The sequence below is a fragment of the Zingiber officinale genome, chromosome 2A, assembly GCF_018446385.1.
Source record: "Zingiber officinale cultivar Zhangliang chromosome 2A, Zo_v1.1, whole genome shotgun sequence".
Lineage (NCBI taxonomy): Eukaryota > Viridiplantae > Streptophyta > Magnoliopsida > Zingiberales > Zingiberaceae > Zingiber > Zingiber officinale.
The window spans coordinates 169,584,450-169,604,666 of NC_055988.1; the positions used below are offsets into that span (position 1 = coordinate 169,584,450).

General features: G+C 45.2%; 1 protein-coding gene across 2 annotated transcripts; it reads left to right on the plus strand.

The window, feature by feature from the left end:
* Nucleotides 1-312: 312 nt before the first annotated feature.
* LOC122040265 (gibberellin 2-beta-dioxygenase 3-like) lies at nucleotides 313-1,661 on the plus strand. 2 transcript variants are annotated; one of them, XM_042599594.1, is made up of 3 exons: nucleotides 313-726; nucleotides 799-1,144; nucleotides 1,235-1,661. In XM_042599594.1, exons 1-3 carry the CDS (start codon nucleotides 374-376, stop codon nucleotides 1,541-1,543), a joined length of 1,008 nt encoding a protein of 335 aa, XP_042455528.1. In that variant the 5' UTR covers nucleotides 313-373; the 3' UTR covers nucleotides 1,544-1,661. The 2 variants fall into 2 exon arrangements, with proteins under 2 accessions (XP_042455528.1, XP_042455529.1); XM_042599595.1 differs by having other exon boundaries at nucleotides 1,252-1,650.
* Nucleotides 1,662-20,217: the final 18,556 nt, after the last annotated feature.

The window sequence follows — 20,217 nt, forward strand, 5'->3', positions numbered from 1 at the left end:
ATTCAAAAAATTGTATAAAAAAGTTCAGACTGTAGTGAAAATTTTAATGATTTATTGATTGCGAAGAGAATAATAAATTTGTATGCCTTCGATGTGACGTATTAAAAACTAAAAAAAAAATCTTATTTAAAACTTTAACTATTTAAAAGAGATGCCCACCATTATTCTTATCGTTCTGAAACCTCATAAATCAAAATTCATTTTAAAAAGGAATAATAATAATAATAATAATAATAATAATAATAATAATTCCTAGTTTCCTACTTGACTCCTCGATATATTGATAAATAACTACACGAATCAAATGGGCCAACAACAGACCTTCTCTGGTCTTCTTCCTCTGTTTTCTACTGTTTCCCCTGTTCTTGCTGCCATGGTGGTCTTGACGCCCTCGCCGGCTATGAAGCAGATCCCCGCCATCAACCTATCGGAGCCAGGGTCGGAAGCCCTTCTGGTGAGAGCCTGCGAGGACCTCGGTTTCTTCAAGGTCACTGAACACGACATCCCCATGGAGCTCATTGCGAAGCTGGAAGAAGAAGCCCTGAAATTTTTCGCCCTGTCGCCGGCGGAAAAGGAGCTCGCTGGGAGAGCCAACCCCTTCGGATACGGAAGCAAGAATATTGGCGGCCATGGCGACGTTGGCTGGGTGGAGTACCTCCTCATGCCCATCACCTCCGAGCCCCTCTCCATGGCCTTTCTCATGCACCCCTCCGCAAGCTCTTTCCGGTACCTAGTCTAACTCGATTTCCGACCATCTAATTCCTCACGCTCGATAATTAACACTCGATGATCTTTCAGCTCTGCGTTGGACGAGTACGCTCTAGCAGTGAGAAAACTGGCGTGTCGGGTCCTGGAGCTGATGGCGCAGGGGCTCGGGATGGAGCAGAGGGACGCGTTCAGGAAGCTGGTGGCGGACGAGGAGAGCGATTCGATGCTAAGGCTGAACCACTATCCTCCATGCCCGATGCTTCGGGAGCTGAATGGGTTCGTGACGGGGTTCGGGGAGCACACTGATCCCCAGATCATCTCCGTTCTGAGATCCAACGACACGGCCGGGTTGGAGATCTCCCTGAGAGACGGAAGCTGGGTCTCCGTCCTCCCTGATCGAGAATCCTTCTTCATCAACGTCGGCGATTCCTTACAGGTGTATAACCAAAACATATATATATATATATATATATATAGCATTTAATTTACTTGTCGATGGAGAAGATCATGATGATGGATGTTTCAGGTGCTGACCAATGGAAGGTTCCGGAGCTTGAGGCACCGAGTGTTGGCGAACGGGTGGAAGTCGAGGGTGTCGATGATCTACTTCGGGGGGCCGCCGCTCGGGGAGAGGTTGGCGCCGCTTCCGGAGGTGATGGCGGAGGGGGAGCAAAGCAAGTACAGGGAGTTCATGTGGTGCGACTACAAGAGCTGCGCTTTCAAGACGTTGCTCGGGGACAACAGGCTCGACCTCTTTCACCAGACAAGCGAAGCGTCGGAGAAGATGAAGAAGGACGATGAAGTAGCTGTTAATGAACAGATCGTGGAAATGTAGGGAAGAGGGTTTTACCTTTTCACACCTTCCAGATCTAGAGTTTTATAGCCTACGTTACATGATCATTTGTAAGTGAATTAATGGCCCACATGGTGTAGGATAAAAGATTGGCATTATATTTCTGGTGTTAATAGTTAAAAATAGATTTTTAGAAATCGTTGATATGAGATTTTTATCTCACTATATACTTAATATCTTAATATCTGTGTATCTATCTTTATTTCTTTCCGAATTCGTGGGATCGAGATGATTCACTCGTTAAATTTTGATCTCATAATTTAATATGATAATATCTCATATTTTAACTACTGTATCATCACGAGAGAATTTATATTTAGTTGATAAGTAAATCGAGAAGACCAAAGTGAAGTCAGTATATATATTGGCGCCATACTGTACAGTAGTTGTGTTGAAGGCTGAAGTGGGTCACAAGTCTCATTCACAGAATCACACAAGAAGAAAAGTTGGGACAGTGATGGTGTCGTATAGTATTCTATCTCTTTACTTTAAGAAATTAAAATTGCTAATAATTGGAGTTGAGGTTCTTCAGCAAGAATTCTGACAAAAATGTGAGACGTTTTTCCCTTTAATTATATTTGTTTATTTATCTACGCACGTGTTCTTTAGGGATGAAATTGTCATGTTAATTCCAAAAAATCTTTAAGAGCCCATCGAGAGATCAAGTAATTAACAAGAAATATAGCTTAAAAATGGATTTGGTTGCTAGGAGGAATGCCAAGAATGTGTCGATCGGTACATGTAATGCTCATTTCAAAGTATCATCCAAACAAGGTAAATTCTTGTATGTAATGTGATCACCTATGCAACAGTTATAAATTGATTAACTTTAACGCATGTTAATTATAAACAACGTAACTAAGGGGTCGTTTGGTTAAATGATAAAAATAATTATGTGTATGGGTTTGATAATAGGGTAGAATGGAAATAGGAATGAAAATAAAATCCATCAAGTTATATGAGTTTAGTTGAATCCCATAAATCTAGTAATCATTCCCAAAATATAATTTCCAAACCCACAATCCAAACATTATTTTTTACTATCATTCCATTCCCTCATTTTCAAAGTCATCAACCAAACACCCCCTAAATTTGGAAAATATTGTGATTTTTTCTTTTTACTTCTCATTATGTTTTATAGATGTTCCTCTCAAATGTGTGGGTGTCTCATAATTATATTCTTTTCTTCTTAAATAACTGTCATTTGAGTTAGGTATTTAATTTTTCTTCTTAAATAAATTGTAATTATTAAAACAAGGAGCTGACATTCTTACTTAACTAAATTACGAATTCAAATGAAATTAAAGAAACAGGTTAAATTGCATAACTGAAATAAGGAATATTTTTTTTTTTTTACTTTGACGTATGATCCGGCGGTAAGAACAGGGGACCTCACTTAGGAGAAGTTAATGCCACGTGACGGTCAAAGGGTTGAATGGCCGACCGGAAAAGGGTGGACCGACCGGTCGACCGGGGTCTCAAGTGAATCAAAGACGACCCGACGGGACTTGGGGTTCCGACGCTCATGGGAACAGAGTCACATGGCCGAGCGGGCAGCTCGCTCGACCGAAGGCATAAAGTAGCAATACTGTGAATAGTCAGCAGAGCACACGACCAAGAATCTCCCGAGCGGACCAGTATCGTAGACCGGTCGGACGTAAGGGGACGGCCGACCGGCCGGACGCTCGGCGCAGGAACAGAAGATACAAAAGGACAAGGGAAACATCTTCTTCTGACAGCGGGCATGTTTTACGACCAGGCCATACTCAAAATCTTACGACAGAGGGATCCGCTGTCCCATCAAAGACGTGCTCAGACTGTAGCAGTATGGTGTCAGGTAAGCTCCTCTAACAAGTCCATACTACGGTATGGGAAAGGACACGTGTACACCTCAGTAGGTGTGCACTCGCTTCTCCACAGCCCTATATAAAGGCCCTCACACTTCGCCGGAGGTACGCATGATACGATATTCGGAGCCACTTCTTTGTTGTCCACTTGCTTGACTTGAGCGTCGGAGGGTCGTCGCCGGGAACCCCTTCCCGGCCCGACTTCCTTGCAGGTTCGCCGGAGGTCCGTACGACTGGGCGAAGATCTACGTCAGCAGTTTGGAGAGCGCCACATGCCCAGCGTCCATTGATTCAGCGTTCGGACAGGATCAATTTGGCGCCGTTTGTGGGAACGCTCCTGCATCCGACCGGAAGCAATGGACGAAGCTGGACGACAGCACTCGGTGATGCTCTCCACAGAGGAGCTCGACGCGCTGATCGAGATACGAGAAGCTAAGCTTGTGGAACAACAAAGGCAAAAGTCGCAAGCCGAGCGGATTGAGCAGCAAGCAACATCAGCATCAGGAGGCCGAGCGGAAGCACCGCAGGCCACGGTTCCATTTCATCGGGCCCTATTCCGCACTCCTCCTGAAGCCGCAGCAGTTAATCATGATCGACGATCTTCATCAGATGAAGTACCAAGACGAGACAGCAGAAAAGGCAAGGCCCCCCGAGCGGACGCCTCCCCCGAGCGGGTCAACCGTCAATTCTCATAGGTCATCCTGCGGGACCCTCTACCAAAGCACTATGTGCCCCCGGCGATCGGTGAATACAACGGAACCACCGACCCGGACGATCATTTGGGTAAGTTCGACAACACAGCTACCCTTCATCAATACACAGATGGAGTGAAGTGTCGGGTTTTCCTTATCACCCTCTCGGGATCGGCTCAACGGTAGTTTCAGAGGCTGCCGGAAGGATCCATTGCAAGTTTCAAAGACTTCCGCACGGCCTTCCTCCACCATTTTGCAAGCAGTCGGCGCTACCAGAAGACTAGCGTCAGCTTATTCGCCATCAAGCAAGAGCCCAGAGAGTCGCTCAGAGCTTATATCCAGCGATTCAACCAGGTGGCCATGGACATTCCAACGGCCACCTCCGAGACAATGATGAATTCATTTACGCAAGGCCTCATGGACGGGGACTTCTTCCGCTCGCTCATTCGGAAGCCGCCCCGAGACTACGACCATATGCTACACCGGGCTAACGAATACATCAATGTGGAGGAAGCTCAAGCAGCTCGAAGGAAGGAAACTCCAACCGAGCGGGCTCCTATTGTCGAGCGGAAGCCGCACACTGCTCATCAGCAACCCAGAGGACCGCGAGCTGAAGCAGCTCGCCCCCTGCAACATGTAAGATCTCACGCCATTCAAGAAGTGTCTGCCGAGCGGCCCAAGCCTAAAAAGAAATGGACCCCTATGTTCTGCTCATTCCACCGGAAGGACACGCACAATACAAGAGATTGCCGGAGCCTTCCCCTGATCGCTCACCATGTTTCCAGGAATGGTGGCCGTCGATCGCCATCATCCGACAGGCGATAGAGACCTCGGGAAGCCGACCGGATGATATCCGACAGTGACAAAGACAGACTCCCGAGCGGCACCATACTCCGAGGCGTGAGGACAATCCCCGGAGGTCTAGGGAGCAGCCTAGGCCGTCGGCTCGGGAAGAAGAAAATAGAAACAACACCTCCCGAGGCGAAATCAACATTATTGCTAGCGGGCCGACCGGAGGCGACTCCAACAGGGCAAGGAAAGCGAACGTCAAATAGCTGCAGATCCATGCGATTGGCTGCAGCCAGGAAAGGTCGAGCGGACCCGAAATCAGCTTCGTGCCCAGGGATTTGGAGGGAGTCGAAGTGTCACATGACGACGCTCTCCTCATCAAAGCGGTAATAGCCAACTACACTATTCACCGCGTTTTCATTGATACAGGAAGCTCGGTCAACATCATATTCAAAAAGGCCTTCAACCAACTACAAATTGATCGAGCCGAGCTGCTTCCCATGACAACCCCCCTCTATGAGTTTACGGGCAATGAAGTTCTGTCGGTCGGACAACTCCGACTGATTATTTCGCTGGGAGAAGAACCGCTCAGAAGAACACGGACAGCAAATTTCGTCGTGGTCGACTCTCCCTCAGCATACAACGTCATTTTGGGGCGACCGGCGCTCAGCGAGTTCCGAGCGGCCGTCTCCACCTTCCACCAGAAAATCAAGTTCCCGGTGGAAGATAAAGTGGGAGAAGTACGAGGAGACCAGCTAGCAGCTCGGTGATGCTACGTCGAGATGATCCGAGCTGAAGCCAATTCCGCTCGGAAAGCGCCCCGGATTGAGGTAAACGCCATAACCGAGAAACCACCTTCTTTGGTGTATGAAGAAAAAGAGGAAGTGCAGATTCATCTGACCCGACCGGAGGCCACCACTTTCATTGCGGCCGATCTGGAGGCGAGCCAGAAAGAGGAAGTGATCAAATGCCTCCAGCGAAACTGTGATGTCTTCGTCTGGTCAACACATGAGTTGCCCGGAATTTCGCCGAGTATAGCGCAACATGAGCTCCACGTCCGACCGGACGCTCGGCAGGTGAAGCAAAGAAAAAGGGATTTCAGCGCTGAACAAAATGTCATCATCCGGGCGGAAGTCGAGAAGCTTCTGGAGGCCGGCCACATACGTGAGGTTGAGTTCCCGACCTGGCTGGCGAACGTGGTACTAGTCTCCAAGCCGGGCAACAAATGGAGAGTCTGCATCGATTTCCGAGACCTCAACAAAGCATGCCCAAAGGATTTTTATCCTCTACCCCGGATCGATCAATTGGTGGACTCGACAGCCGGCTGCGAGTTGATATGCATGCTCGACGCCTATCAGGGCTACCACCAAGTGCCGCTCGCCAGAGAAGATCAAGAAAAGGTTAGCTTCGTTACAGCCGACGGCACATACTGCTACAATGTGATGCCATTCGGATTGAAGAACGCGGGGGCAACCTACCAGCGCTTGATGAACAAAGTATTCAAGGAACAGATCGGACGCAATTTGGAAGTATACGTGGACGATATTCTTATCAAATCCGTCCGGTCGGCTGATCTCTTTAAAGACGTGGAGGAGACTTTCCGAACACTGAGGAGGTATGGAGTTAAGCTCAACCCTCAGAAGTGTCTGTTCGGAGCAAAAGGCGGACGTTTCTTGGGCTACATAGTGACCGAGCGGGGCATCGAGGCAAATCCCAATAAGGTGAAAGCATTACAAGATATGCCGCCTCCCATAAATCTGAGGGAAGTTCAATGCTTGACCGGTCGAATAACAGCATTGTCCAGATTCATCTCGAAGACGGTCGATCGGAGTCTCCCGTTTTTCAAAATCTTGCGCAAGGCCACCAAGTTTCATTGGGATGAAGAATGCGATCGGGCGTTCGAGGAGCTGAAGGCATATCTGAACTCTCTGCCTGTGCTAGCCAAGCCAACTGTGGGTGAGCCACTCTGTATCTATTTATCTTTGACCGAGCAAGCAGTAGGCTCGGCGTTAGTAAGGGCGAGCGGAGATGAACTAGTGTATTTCTTGAGCCATATTTTAAAAGACGCTGAATCTCGCTACACTGGGCTCGAGAAACTAGCTTTTGCCTTGGTCCTTGCCGCTCGAAGACTTCACCCCTATTTCTTAGCGCATACTATCATCGTACGAACGAATAGCCCTTTGGGAAGAGTGCTGTTGAATCCAGAAGCATCCGGACGTCTCATCAAATGGACCACGGAGTTGAGCGAATTCGATATTCAGTATCAACCCCGCTCGGCGATAAAGGCGCAGTCCTTGGCCGATTTTATCACCGAAGTGCAAAGGCTAGAGCCCGAAGTTATGTGGAAAATATTTGTGGACGGATCATACACTCGGCTCGGAAGCGAGATTGGCGTACTATTACTCTCTCCTCAAGAAGAAAAGATGCACTTATCCGTCTGGCTGGATTATAGAGCTACAAATAACGAGGCGGAGTATGAGGCCCTTATAGCAGGCTTGCAGGCCGCCCAGCATGTGGGGGGCGGTCGGGTGACGCTGCATTCAGACTCTCAGCTTGCCGCCCAACAGCTCTCAGACACTTTTGAGATTAACAATGCTCGGCTCAAACTCAATGCTGAAGCCTTCGAAAAGCTCAAGTCCAATTTCAGAGAAGTCATTATCCAAAAGATACCCCGAGCGGAAAACCAGGTGGCAGATGAGTTAGCCAAACTAGCAAGTGCAATAACGCCAGTCATCATCCAGCAGCCAATTGAACAAGTATCATTGGTGGCACACGTTGACCGGATGAAGGACCTCGCGTTTCCGAGCGACTGGAGGACAGCCATCATAGAATTTCTGCGCTTGGGTACGACGCCTTCCGATCGGGAGCCTGCCCAGCTATTAAGAAGGAGAGTCGGTCGGTTCACACTTATTGGAGACCAACTCTACAAGAAGGCTTTCTCCCGCCCGCTTTTGAAATGCGTAAGCTCGGAAGACGCGGCATACATCCTCCAAGAAGTGCATCAAGGATCATGCGGAGGACACCCGGGCGGACGATCGCTGGCTAAGAAGATCCTGCTGGCTGGATACTTCTGGCCAACCCTGCAAGCAGACGCCGTTCGGACATTCGCGACGTGCCTTTCCTGTCAGAAGTATCACAACTTCTCCCACCGGCCGACGGAAGAAATGAAAGCAGCTACCGTATTTTGTCCGTTCGACCAATGGGGAATGGATATTGTGGGTCCATTTCCTATGGCGACTGGTCAACGGAAGTTTCTACTAGTGGCGGTCGACTATTTTTCCAAATGGGTGGAGGCCGAGCCGCTAGCCAAGATCATCGAGCAGATGGTCAAAAAATTTATTTGGCAGCATATAATTTGCCGGTTCGGCATCCCTCGCCAGCTAGTATCAGATAATGGACGACAGTTCACCAGAAAACTGCTAGAAGATTGGTGCAAAAGTTATGGTATTGAACAACACTTCACTTCCGTGGCGTATCCACAAAGCAACAGCCAAGCGAAAGTAACCAACAGAGAAATCCTGAGAATTCTTCGCACGCGACTGGACCACATGGGAGGAAGCTGGGTGGACGAGCTGCCAGGCGCCTTATTGGCCATCCGCACGACCCCAAAGGAAGGAACGGGTGTCACGCTATTCCATTTGGTTTATGGTGGCGAAGCAGTGATCCCAATTGAAGTCGGCGTCGAGTCCGTCTGGATTCAGAACTATGGCGAGGACAACGCCAAGCGGAGAAACATGGAGTTGGACTTGATCGATGAAGACCGAGACAAGGTGGTCGTCCGGCTGATGGCGTACCGGCAGCGAATGAAGCAAAACTACAACCGGCGCGTAATCCCCAGAGCATTCCAGGTTGGCGACCTTGTCTGGAAGAAAGTAAAGCCGGTCGGCGACGTCGGCAAGCTGGAGGCTCCTTGGGCGGGCCCCTTCAAAGTCATCGAAAAGCTCCGCTCGGGCGCTTAGTATTTGGAAGATGAAGACGGACGACGGCTGGATCGACCATGGAGCGCGAATCATCTCCAACCGTACCGAGCTGGGTGATAGGTGCGCTAAATGTAATTTTATATATGTTTTGGTCGTCCATGTCCTTGTAATACAGGAAGCAAAATGATAAGATAGCAAATATCTTCGCCGAACGGCATTGTTAAAATTAGCCTTAAAGGTCGTCGAGCTCCGACGTTAAAAATCGAGAGACGAGCCGACGTATATAAATCATCCGAGCGGAAGACCGTCGAGCTCCGACGTTAAAAATCGAGAGACGAGCCGGCGTATATAAATCATCCGAGCGGAAGACCGTCGAGCTCCGACGTTAAAAATCAAGAGACGAGCCGGCGTCTATAAATCATCCGAGCATAAGACTGTCGAGCTCTGACGTTAAAAATCGAGAGACGAGTCGGCGTCTATAAATCATCCGAGCGGAAGACCGTCGAGCTCCGACGTTAAAAATCGAGAGACGAGCCGGCGTCTATAAATAATCCGAGCGGAAGACCGTCGAGCTCCGACGTTAAAAATCGAGAGTCGAGCCGGCGACTATAAACCCTCCGAGTTGACGAAGGCAATAAATAGGACTTGTGAGCAAGTACCCGAGGGTATTCGCCGTCAATATCGTTCGACCGCCCCTACGTTCCGCTCCGCTCAATACCCAAAGGTACTTCATCAACATCCAGCAAACAACTTCTTCTATCAAAGTAGGACATATTCGTCGGGCGGAAAAGTTACGCAAAATACTTCGTCAAAATCCCTTTCGAATACAAGAGAGGTGTGGTAAGAGGCGAGCGGACAGCACACATAAGACAAGCAAAAGGATATCATATTAAGGGAACTAAGGCCGAGCGGCCAAATTACAAAAAGTGACAGTTTCGGCCGAGCGGCAGAATTACATATAGACTTCTACTCTAGATAATCGTAAAGGTCCTTCGGGATGTTGTCGAGGAGTGTCACTTGATCTGCGGTCGGGATGAGAGCAGAGTCGAGAAGAAGACCTTTGGACTTCAAATATGTCGTGGTGGCGGTCATAGCAAGGTCAAAGGCGGTGTACATCCGTTCGCAGACTTTCTCTGAAAATTCAACCGAACGGATGTAGTTTAGCCGCAGTGCTGCGACTCGGCCAGACTCAGCCTCTTGATATTCTTTGAAAGCCGCTTGGGAGGTGGCGAGGGACTCCCGCAGAATTTGCAGTTCGTCTTTATGCTTAATTGCATCGGCCGAGCGGCCCGCCTTCTCTCCATCGAGCTGCTCCATCAGCTCTTTAACTTTTAGCTCCAGCCCCCGAGCTTCTACATTCTTCTTCTCCAGGTCGGAGATAGCCGTGTTCTTCCGCTCGGTCGCCAGGCTTATCTTGCGATCTAAAGATTTATTCACGCGCTCGAGCTCGGCCAAAGCGTGGGCCTGATCGGCCATCTTCTTCTGCTTGGCCTCCAACAAATCCTGGGTCTTTTTGAGCTCCTTCTGAAGCTCAGCATACGAAGGGCCGTGGGAAGGAGCGCCGCCTGAACTCCGTAACCTTTTGAGCTCCTCGTCCACCATCGCAAGCCGATTGGAGACAACAATCTCCTCCACCCATCTCTGACAAAAGAAAAATTGTTAGAAGCCGATCGGAGAAAATGTGTGAAGGAGTTGAGAAAATACACTTACCCCAGTAGCCTGTTGCATATGACTATTGGCCAAGTTGCTGAGTGGAATCATCGCCACACGCGCCCGAGCGTCGGCCCACATTTCAGCCAAGAGCCCCTTCATTGTGATCATGTGCTCGGGTGCTGTGGGTCGATCGGCCTCGGGCAGCAGTTCTTCGGTCGGGAGGTGGAGTGAGACTCGGACGGTGCGGCGCCGACCGGGGGTCGTCTGGGCGGAAGCCGGAGAAGGAGCGGAAGCCGGCGCAGAAAACTGGGACAAAATTGTAGAACGGTGGACTTGCCGGGGAGCGGGCGGAAGGACGTTGACTGGAACGGCCTCAAGAGGGTCCGCAAACGCGTCAAGTTGCGAGGGAGTCTGATCGGACGAAATCGCCTCGATCTCTGAAGCTTTACCTCGAGAAGTGGCTGTGACCCGCTCGGAGGGATGGATCGCAGAAGTCGCCGAGCGGAGTGGCGTTTCCGCCCGGCGTCTTTTTTGTCGGAGGGGGCGCTCTTCCTCTTGTGCCGAGCCTTCCTCCCGAGTGGAAGGCTCTCGACTGGCAGTTGCGCCAATCGCTTGCTTTGGAAGAGAAGCCTGAGCAGCCGACTCCCCAGCATGTGTCCCGCTCTCCCCCTCATTAGATCTGACCGGCTGGATGCCGAGAGGCTTCGAGCGCCGCCGCCTTCTTCTTCAAAATACCAGCCATCACCGACACCATAACAATATTCGCTGCAAAGGAAAAAGGAAAAAATCAGTTAGCAAGCAAGGCAAATGTACAAGTAAAATTGTTACCGAAGTCGCTCGGGAGGGTTGTTCTGATCGGACTCAAGACGAATATGTACATAACCCCTTCTGGAAGGAATTTGTTGATATCAAACCGCAGACCGGTAAGCATGTTGGCGGCGTGGAGATAATCCGGCCGGGTCTTGAATCTTTTGAGTTCTGGGGAAAGAGGATGGTTGACCTGCCATTGGGTTCGGAATGGAGCCCGCTCGGGAAGGCAAATATAAAAATAGAATTCCTTCCAATGCTTATTGGAAGCAGGTAGTTTATTGAAGAAAACTAAGCCGGGCCGAATATAAAAATGATCGTGGTGGCGAATACCTCTTAGGAGAGTTTAGGAATTACTTATCAGAGGCCGGGATCTAATCCCAATTGTCTACACCTGGAACACCCCAACAGAATGGTGTAGCAGAACGAAGGAATAGGACTCTTATGGAGATGGTTAGATCGATGATGAGTTATTCAGAATTACCAAATTCGTTTTGGGGATATGCTCTGGAAACAGCAGTATACGTTTTGAACTTAGTACCTTCTAAATCAGTTTCTTCTACTTCCATAGAATTGTGGAATGGGCGAAAACCCAGTCTAAGACATATTCGAATTTGAGGTAGTCCAGCACATGTGCTGAAACCAGATGCTGATAACTTAGAATCCTGTACAGAAGTTCGTGTATTTGTAGGATATCCCAAAGGAACGAAAGGTGGTTTATTTTATAGTCCTAAAGACCAGAAGGTCATTGTTAGCACCAATGCCCAGTTTTTAGAAGAAGACTATATAATGGATCACAAGCCCAGTAGTAAAGTTGTTTTAGAAGAACTAAGAGAGGACATGTCTACTTTAGTACCAACAGTACAAGATGAAGTACCACAAGAGACTGCAACACGTGTCACACATGATACACAACCACAGACAGTGCCTCGTCGTAGTGGGAGGGTTGTGAGGCAGCCTGAGAGATTCATGTTTTTGGGAGAGTCTTCGGACTTGATCCCGGGTAAATATGAACCTGATCCCCGGACATATGACGAAGCACTCCAAGATATAGATGCAGCATCTTGGCAAAAGGCGATGAATTCTGAAATAGAGTCTATGTACTCTAATAAGGTCTGGGAGCTTGTAGAACCACCTGATGGTGTAAAAGCCGTTGAATGTAAGTGGATCTATAAAAGGAAAAGAGGGACAGCCGGGAAGGTAGAAACCTTCAAAGCTAGGCTTGTTGCGAAAGGGTATACTCAGAAAGAGGGAATCGATTATGAGGAACCTTTTCACCGGTAGCCATGCTTAAGTCTATCCGGATACTCTTATCCATTGCTGCTCATATGGATTATGAGATTTGGCAAATGGATGTCAAGACAGCTTTCCTTAATGGAAGTCTTAAAGAAAACATCCATATGAAGCAACCAGAAGGGTTCATTGAAAAAGACAAAGAGCATCTAGTGTGTAAGCTCAATCGGTCCATTTATGGACTGAAGCAAGCTTCAAGATCTTGGAACATCCGGTTTAATGAAGTAATCCAGTCATACGGATTTATTCAAAGTCCGGATGAGTCTTGTGCATATAAGAAGTGTAACGGAAACGTGGTGGTATCTCTTGTATTATACGTAGATGATATTTTGTTAATTGGCAACAATGTCAAGGTATTATCAGACGTAAGGGTATGGTTGTCCAAACAATTTGATATGAAGGACTTAGGAGAATGTGCACACATTCTTGGGATCAAAGTTATAAGGGATCGCAAGAAAAGAATGTTGTGTTTGTCCCAAGCTTCATATATAGATACAATCCTTGCTCGTTTTAGCATGCAGGATTGCAAGAAAGGTTTCTTACCTTTTAGGCATGAAATAGCTCTATCTAAAGAGATGTCTCCAAAGACATCAAAGGAGATAGAAGACATGAAAGCAGTTCCTTATGCTTCGGCTGTAGGAAGCCTTATGTATGCAATGCTATGTACGAGACCTGATATCTGCTTTGCCGTGGGCATGGTCAGTAGATATCAAAGTAACCCTGGACAAGGACATTGGACTGCAGTATATATTAAAGTACCCGAGAAGGACTAGAGATTATATGCTAGTTTACCAAGCAGACGATTTACTCCCGGATTACACGGATTTTGATTTCCAATCGAGATAGGGATTAGTAAGTCTACATCGGGCTATGTGTTTACTTTAGGAGGTGGAGCCATTTCATGGAGGAGTGTTAAGCAATGCGTTTCGGACTCAACCATGGAAGCTGAGTATGTAGCAGACTAGGCGGCTAAAGAAGCAGTGTGGCTCAGGAACTTTCTAATGAACTTAGATGTGATTCCTGGTTTGCCCAAAATCATCACAATTTATTGTGATAATAGCGGTGCAGTTGCAAACTCGAAGGAACCACGAGCTCATAAGGCAAGTAAACATATAGAGCGCAAGTACCACCTGATACGAGATATTGTGAAGCGAGGAGAAGTTGTCATCGCCAAGATTGCATCAGCGGATAACCTGGCAGATCCTTTCACTAAGGCCCTTCCGATCGACATGTGGAGGGAATGAGAATCAGATGTATGGTAGAAGATATGGCAGCTTAGTCATTAGTATAAGTGGGAGATTGTTGGAGTGTATACTGAAAGCCTAAGCTTTGTAAACTTTCATTATGAATAAAGAATCACATTTGGTCAAATTGTCTACATTCAGTTGTAGTTGTTCACTTAATTTATATTGTAGATAATATAGTATGTGGTGTCACATACAGAAGATGATATTATCAGTACCTTATAAATTATAAACAGTAGCTCACGACCAAAATGGAAAGGAACAAACCATTAGAAGGTCGTAGTGTAATTAGGTATCAGTTTATCTTGACTGTATAATTACACTAGTACACTCAGAGTGTATTGAGTAGGACCATTTGAGGTCGTTTCTTTTATACTGACTTTATAAAGGAACAAAGACCTCAGTTATTATGGAAGTGTGTGCTCTTAATCCTAATATAATAACAAGCACATATATTTAATATTTATTTCTTTAATTTATCAATTGGTGAAATTTAGTTCGATAAATCAATAAACCCGATAAGTTGGGAAATGGTATCACTTATAGTGTGTGTTGTTGATTATAGAAGGAAACTGTGTCCTAGAGATACTAGGTTGATAATGTCCTCAAGAGGAGCTCATAAGGATTGTCATGTTAAACCCTGCAGGTGGACTTAGTCCGACATGATAATAAGGTTGAGTGGTACTACTCTTGGACTAAGATATTAATTAAATGAGATGTCAGTAACTCACTTAATTAGTGGACATTCGATATCTTAAACACAGGGAGACTAACACACTCATAATAAGAAGGAGCCTAAAAATGTAATTTGGGATTGGTGCGGTAGTTCAATAATAGTTCTCTAGTGGAATGAATTATTATTGATAAAATTAAGTTGTGTGTTCGTGGCGAACACGGGATGCTTAATTTTATCGGGAGACCAAAATCAATTCCTCCTCTCGGTCCCTATCGTAGCATCTTATTTATAGAGTACTATACCCACCTATACCCACCTTCTATACCCACCAATAGGGGGCCGGCCAAGCTAGCTTGGAAAAAGTAGGGCCTAGGTATAAGATTGGGTCGCAGGCCCTACCTTTAAACCAAGCAAGTGGGGGCCGGCCAAATTAGATTAAAAAAGAAATTTAATTTTAATTTTTATTATGTGGAAGATATAATTTATTAAAGAGAATTAAAATTAAAATATCTCTCTTGTAAAAGATCTACAATAGATTAAAGAAAGAGATTAGATCTCTTTCCTTATTTGTAGATTGGTGAGATATTTTATTTTCTTTTTAAAAATTATTCACATGTTGTAAAATTAAAATTATGGAAATTTCTTTTTATCAACCATGAAGAGATTTTTGAAGAGAAATTTTAATTTTAAAATTTCCGGAAACAAATTAGGAAGTTTTAATTGTTGATTGAAACTTGTCCAATTTGTTCTTCATTATGTGGCCGGCCACTTGAATTTAATTGGGGAAATTTTATTTTATTTTTATCAATTAAATCATGTCAAGGAAATTAAGGAAATTTTATTGTAATTAAATTTCCTAATTTGCCTAGGCCAAGGAATATAAAAGAAGGGGTGAAGGTGCTTTCATGAGATACAACCTCTATTATTTCTCTCCCTCTTTTGTTCCTTGGTGTGGTCGGCCATCCTTTCCCTCTCTTCCTCTTGTGGTGGCCGAACCCCTCTCTTTCCTTGGAGCTCTTGTGGTGGCCGGATACTACTTGGAGAAGAAGAAGAAGAATGAGAGGAAGCGAGCATCTCTTGGAGCTTGGTTAGTGTTTTGATTTTCTTCCTTGGTGAAGCTTCTTTCTTTGTGGCCGAACCTAGCTAGGAGGAGAAGAAGGTGATTGGTGGTTTCTCATCTCGAAAGATCGTTGCCCACACAACGTCCGAGGTTAGAAGAGGAATACGATAGAAGATCAAGAGGTCTTTCTAGAAGGTATAACTAGTAGTTTTTCCTTTTCCGCATCATATTAGTTATTTATGGAAATAATACCAAATACAAGAGGCTTACGTTCTAGTATTTCGAATATGTTTTTCGATGTTGTGTTCTTTTGTTTTATTTATCCTTGTGATTTGATTGTTCTTTTCGGTTAACCTAAAGTTATTTTAGGAAATTAAATATTAGCTTTCTATAAAAGGTTTTGTCTAGTCGGTGGTGGTTGCTCCCATATCCAAGAAGGCCATGTGCCTCGCCACGTCAGTACTGGGAACCAATTATGGAAATTAATATTTAATGGAATTAATAACTTAAGGCGATTTGGGTCGAACGTGTTAAGTTCCGCAGGAGACCCAAGTCAAAACCTAAAAGAACGAATAGATTAAGTTTTGGATCAAACGTGTTAAGTTCCGCAGGCGATCCAAAATTTAATTTAAAAGAACACATGGTAGCTAGGAAAAGGTTCAGACCTTTGTACAAAATTTTTGTACAGTGGAACCTCTAGGTTTTCCGAGTAGCAACCAACAGGCCCAACTGATGGTACAGTCAGTCGGACTAATTGCCTCCTTCGACTAGACTTGAAGGGGAGGCAAGTGATCCGGCGGTAAGAACAGGGGACCCCAGTTGGGAGAAGTCAACGCCACGTGGCGGTCAAAGGGTTGAATGGCCGACCGGAAAAGGGTGGACCGACCGGTCGACCGGGGTCTCAAGTGAATCAAAGACGACCCGACGGGACTTGGGGTTCCGACGCTCATGGGAACAGAGTCGCCTGGCCGAGCGGGCAGCTTGCTTGACCAAAGGCATAAAGTAGCAATACTGTGAACAGTCAGCAGAGTACACGACCAAGAATCTCCCGAGCGGACCAGTATCGTAGACCGGTCGGACGTTAGGGGACGGCCGACCGGCCGGACGCTCGGCGCAGGAACAGAAGATACAAAAGGACAAGGGAAACATCTTCTTCTGACAGCGGGCATGTTTTACGACCAGGCCATACTCAAAATCTTACGACAGAGGGATCCGTTGTCCCATCAGAGACGTGCTCAGACTGTAGCAGTATGGTATCAGGTAAGCTCCTCTGACAAGTTCATACTACGGTATGGGAAAGGACACGTGTACACCTCGGTAGGTGTGCACTCGCTTCTCCACAGCCCTATATAAAGGCCCTCACACTTCGCCGGAGGTACGCATGATACGATATTCGAAGCCACTTCTTTGTTGTCCACTTGCTTGACTTGAGTATCGGAGGGTCGTCGCCGGGAACCCCTTCCCGGCCCGACTTCCTTGCAGGTTCGCCGGAGGTCTGTACAACCAGGCGAAGATCCACGTCAGTAGTTCGGAGAGCGTCGCGTGCCCAGCGTCCATTGATTCAACGTTCGGACAGGATCAACGTGTTTTCTCTACTTAAATGGCACACCAAAGTAGGATTGGTTCGGTATGATATATTAGATTTTTCATATGAAAATCTTATATCATACTAAATATTTCGATAGAAGAAAAATTTATATTAATACCTACATACCGTACTCCCAACTCCTTTCCTCTCTTCCAGTCCTCATCATCGAACCCTCAACTCCCTCCTCTCCGACGTACATTATGATTCTAGACATCAACCCCACAAGTGAAGACACCAATCTCCTTCGCCGGCTCTTCTTCTGTTTCCTCCACTTCCTCTAAATTATTCTCACTCCTTTTACCCGGTTAATTATTTTTTTATTTATTACTTGGCCTCCTCTATTACGCATGCCTCCACCAAGCCAACTCACACCTCCACCGAACCGTTGGCTTCCCAGCTGACTCCACCACTGTCGCTTGTATTCTCTCGTGTCTCCAAAGAGATCAAGTAATTAACAAGAAATATTGCTTGAAAATGGATTTGGTTACTCGGAGGATTGCCAAGAATGTATCAGCACATGTAATACTCATTGCAAAGTATCATCCAAACAAGATGAATTCATGAATTCTTGTGTGTAATGTGATCACCTATGCAGCAGTTCCAAATTGATTAACGTGACACGTGTTAATTATAAACAACTAATTAAGTTTGGAAAATATTGTGATTTTTTTTTACTTCTCATTGTATTTGATAGATGTTCTTCCCAAATATGTGAAATTTGAGAAAGAGTTGGAGAGAAGGTGATGGTTTAATTGGATAATGTGAAATTCGTAGTGTTCACATTCTAGTTGATGTCTTCCTTGTAATTCGAGATGAAATAAATTATACTCTTATAATCCGTGTTTATTAATGTTTTAATTTGATGGCAATAAGAGAAATTAAATTAATAAAATATAACAAGTAATTTTTCTTATTTAGAGAAGAGAATGCTTTTTTTTTTAATAAATATTAAAAAACAAGTAAGCAAGAGTAAATAATACAATTCATGTGGCAAAAAGGCGATTCGCTCGTCCACAGTATCCCGCCAACCCATCCCTAGACTAATACGGAGGAGGTAAGTCACGGGTGACTACTAGCCATTAGTGCAAATGGCTAAGACATGGGGGAGGTTATGCTCGGTCACGTCGAGTTTCGACCCCAAGACTTCATGTGGTAACTCCCCATGTCTTAATCATCGCACCGCCCCGAGGGGACTAAATAATACAATGCATGGATACATAATAAGTGCTCACTAAGTTAAAATTTGAGGAAAAATAGTAATGGTGTTCTTTATTTTGGTCTACAATGTAATCAATGAAATAAGGAGATTGTCATTAAAAAAAATGTAGATTCGTTACCTTAGCGGTTCCTCTAGTATCGGCCCCATGAATATGGAGGGAGATTCATGCAGGTACACAGGTCATAGGCGTATGGTGGGATAAACCCCATATCATCAGTTCCTAAGAATCCACCCCTAATCATTACGTCAGAAATACTATACACCTATCGTTACGCTTAGCCCTTAAGATAAGGAGATTGTCATTAAAGAATCAGTTAAAATTGCATAACCCAAATAAGGAATATAGGAATGTTTTTTTAGTTTAACAGATATTCTCTACTTAAATTGGCACTCCAAGACAAATTAGAATTCATTCGCTATGGTACACCAGATTTTTCAAATCATATATTGTACTAAAAATTCCAGTATAAGATAAATTTATATCGATATTAGAGTTGTCAAACGGGTTAATCCATAGTGAGGCGGGTTGACTCGTGACGAGCTAACTATTTGACGAGGTGGAGCGGGCCGACCAATCAACTTGGCGAGTTGAAAAATTTCTAACCCAACCCAATCTAAGGCGGGTTGCGGTTTTGGCGGGTCAACACGCAGCCCTATCAATTTTTAAAAAATAAAAATAAAAAATATTTTATATTTCAACGTTTTACTTCGAAATTGTTTCATCAACCAAATATATCCATAAACATGTATTTTACATATAAATGAACACAAACGTGTAGTTATGCTAGATAAAAGGTATTATTTTTATTTCAAAATTATATCAAAAAAGATAATAAATTGAAAAAAAAAACTTAACTTACATGTGTTTCTCAACCCGCGGGTCAATCCAAGCCCATCGCGGATCGACCCGCACAGGTCGCGGGCCTAGACGGGTTGACCCATGAAGAGCTTGGGTTGATAAAATTCCAACCCAATCCATTTAAATTATTTAACGAGACGGACCGACTCAACAGGTCCAACTTAAATTGACAACTCTAATCGATACCGACATACTACTGTACGCCCAACTCCTTTCACCTCTTCCTCTCCTCATTGTCGAACATTCAACTCCCACCTCTTTAACAGACATCATAATTCTAGACGTCAACGCCATAAGCGACGACACTAATCTCCTTTGTTGGCTCTTCGTTCGTTACCTTCACTCCTCGATTATTCTAACTCCTTTTACCGTTAGTCATTTTTTTTTACTTACCTTCACCTCCTCTGTTACTCACGCCTCCACCGAGCCGGCCAGCTCACGCCTCTCCACTAGTGTCAGCTGTATGCTCTCGTACTCTATGACATGTCACATGCTCCCTAGGCTCCGGTTGTACAACCTAGTTGTCTCCCTTATTAACAAATCAATAGCCTTGTGCATAAGCTCAAAGAGGTCAATTGCACCTCTCTGGCTGGGGCATTCAAGCAAGGTCATTCAAAGCAGACAGACAGATGGATTCAAATGCAATATGTAAGAAGCCGATCGTGATAGCGATATGGCTTGCTCAAAAGATGAAGAAGACCAGAGCTGCTTGACTAGAATGGTAACGTGAGTCTACATCAAGACTATCCGAGTTTGCCATGTCTGCCGACCTTCTTATCTTATACTGAAATTATATATATATATATATATAATTAAATTAAATTAAAGGGGCGTTTGATTTAAAGAAATAGGAGTGAGAAATGAGAATGGAAATCATTGATTGTCATTGTTAATATTTAGATTATAAAAATATAAATACAAATAAGGAAATGAATTCTTGAAATTGGGTAATAACTCATTCCCATGTACCTCCCCTTCAATAAACCATTACCCTATTTTCATCAATCAA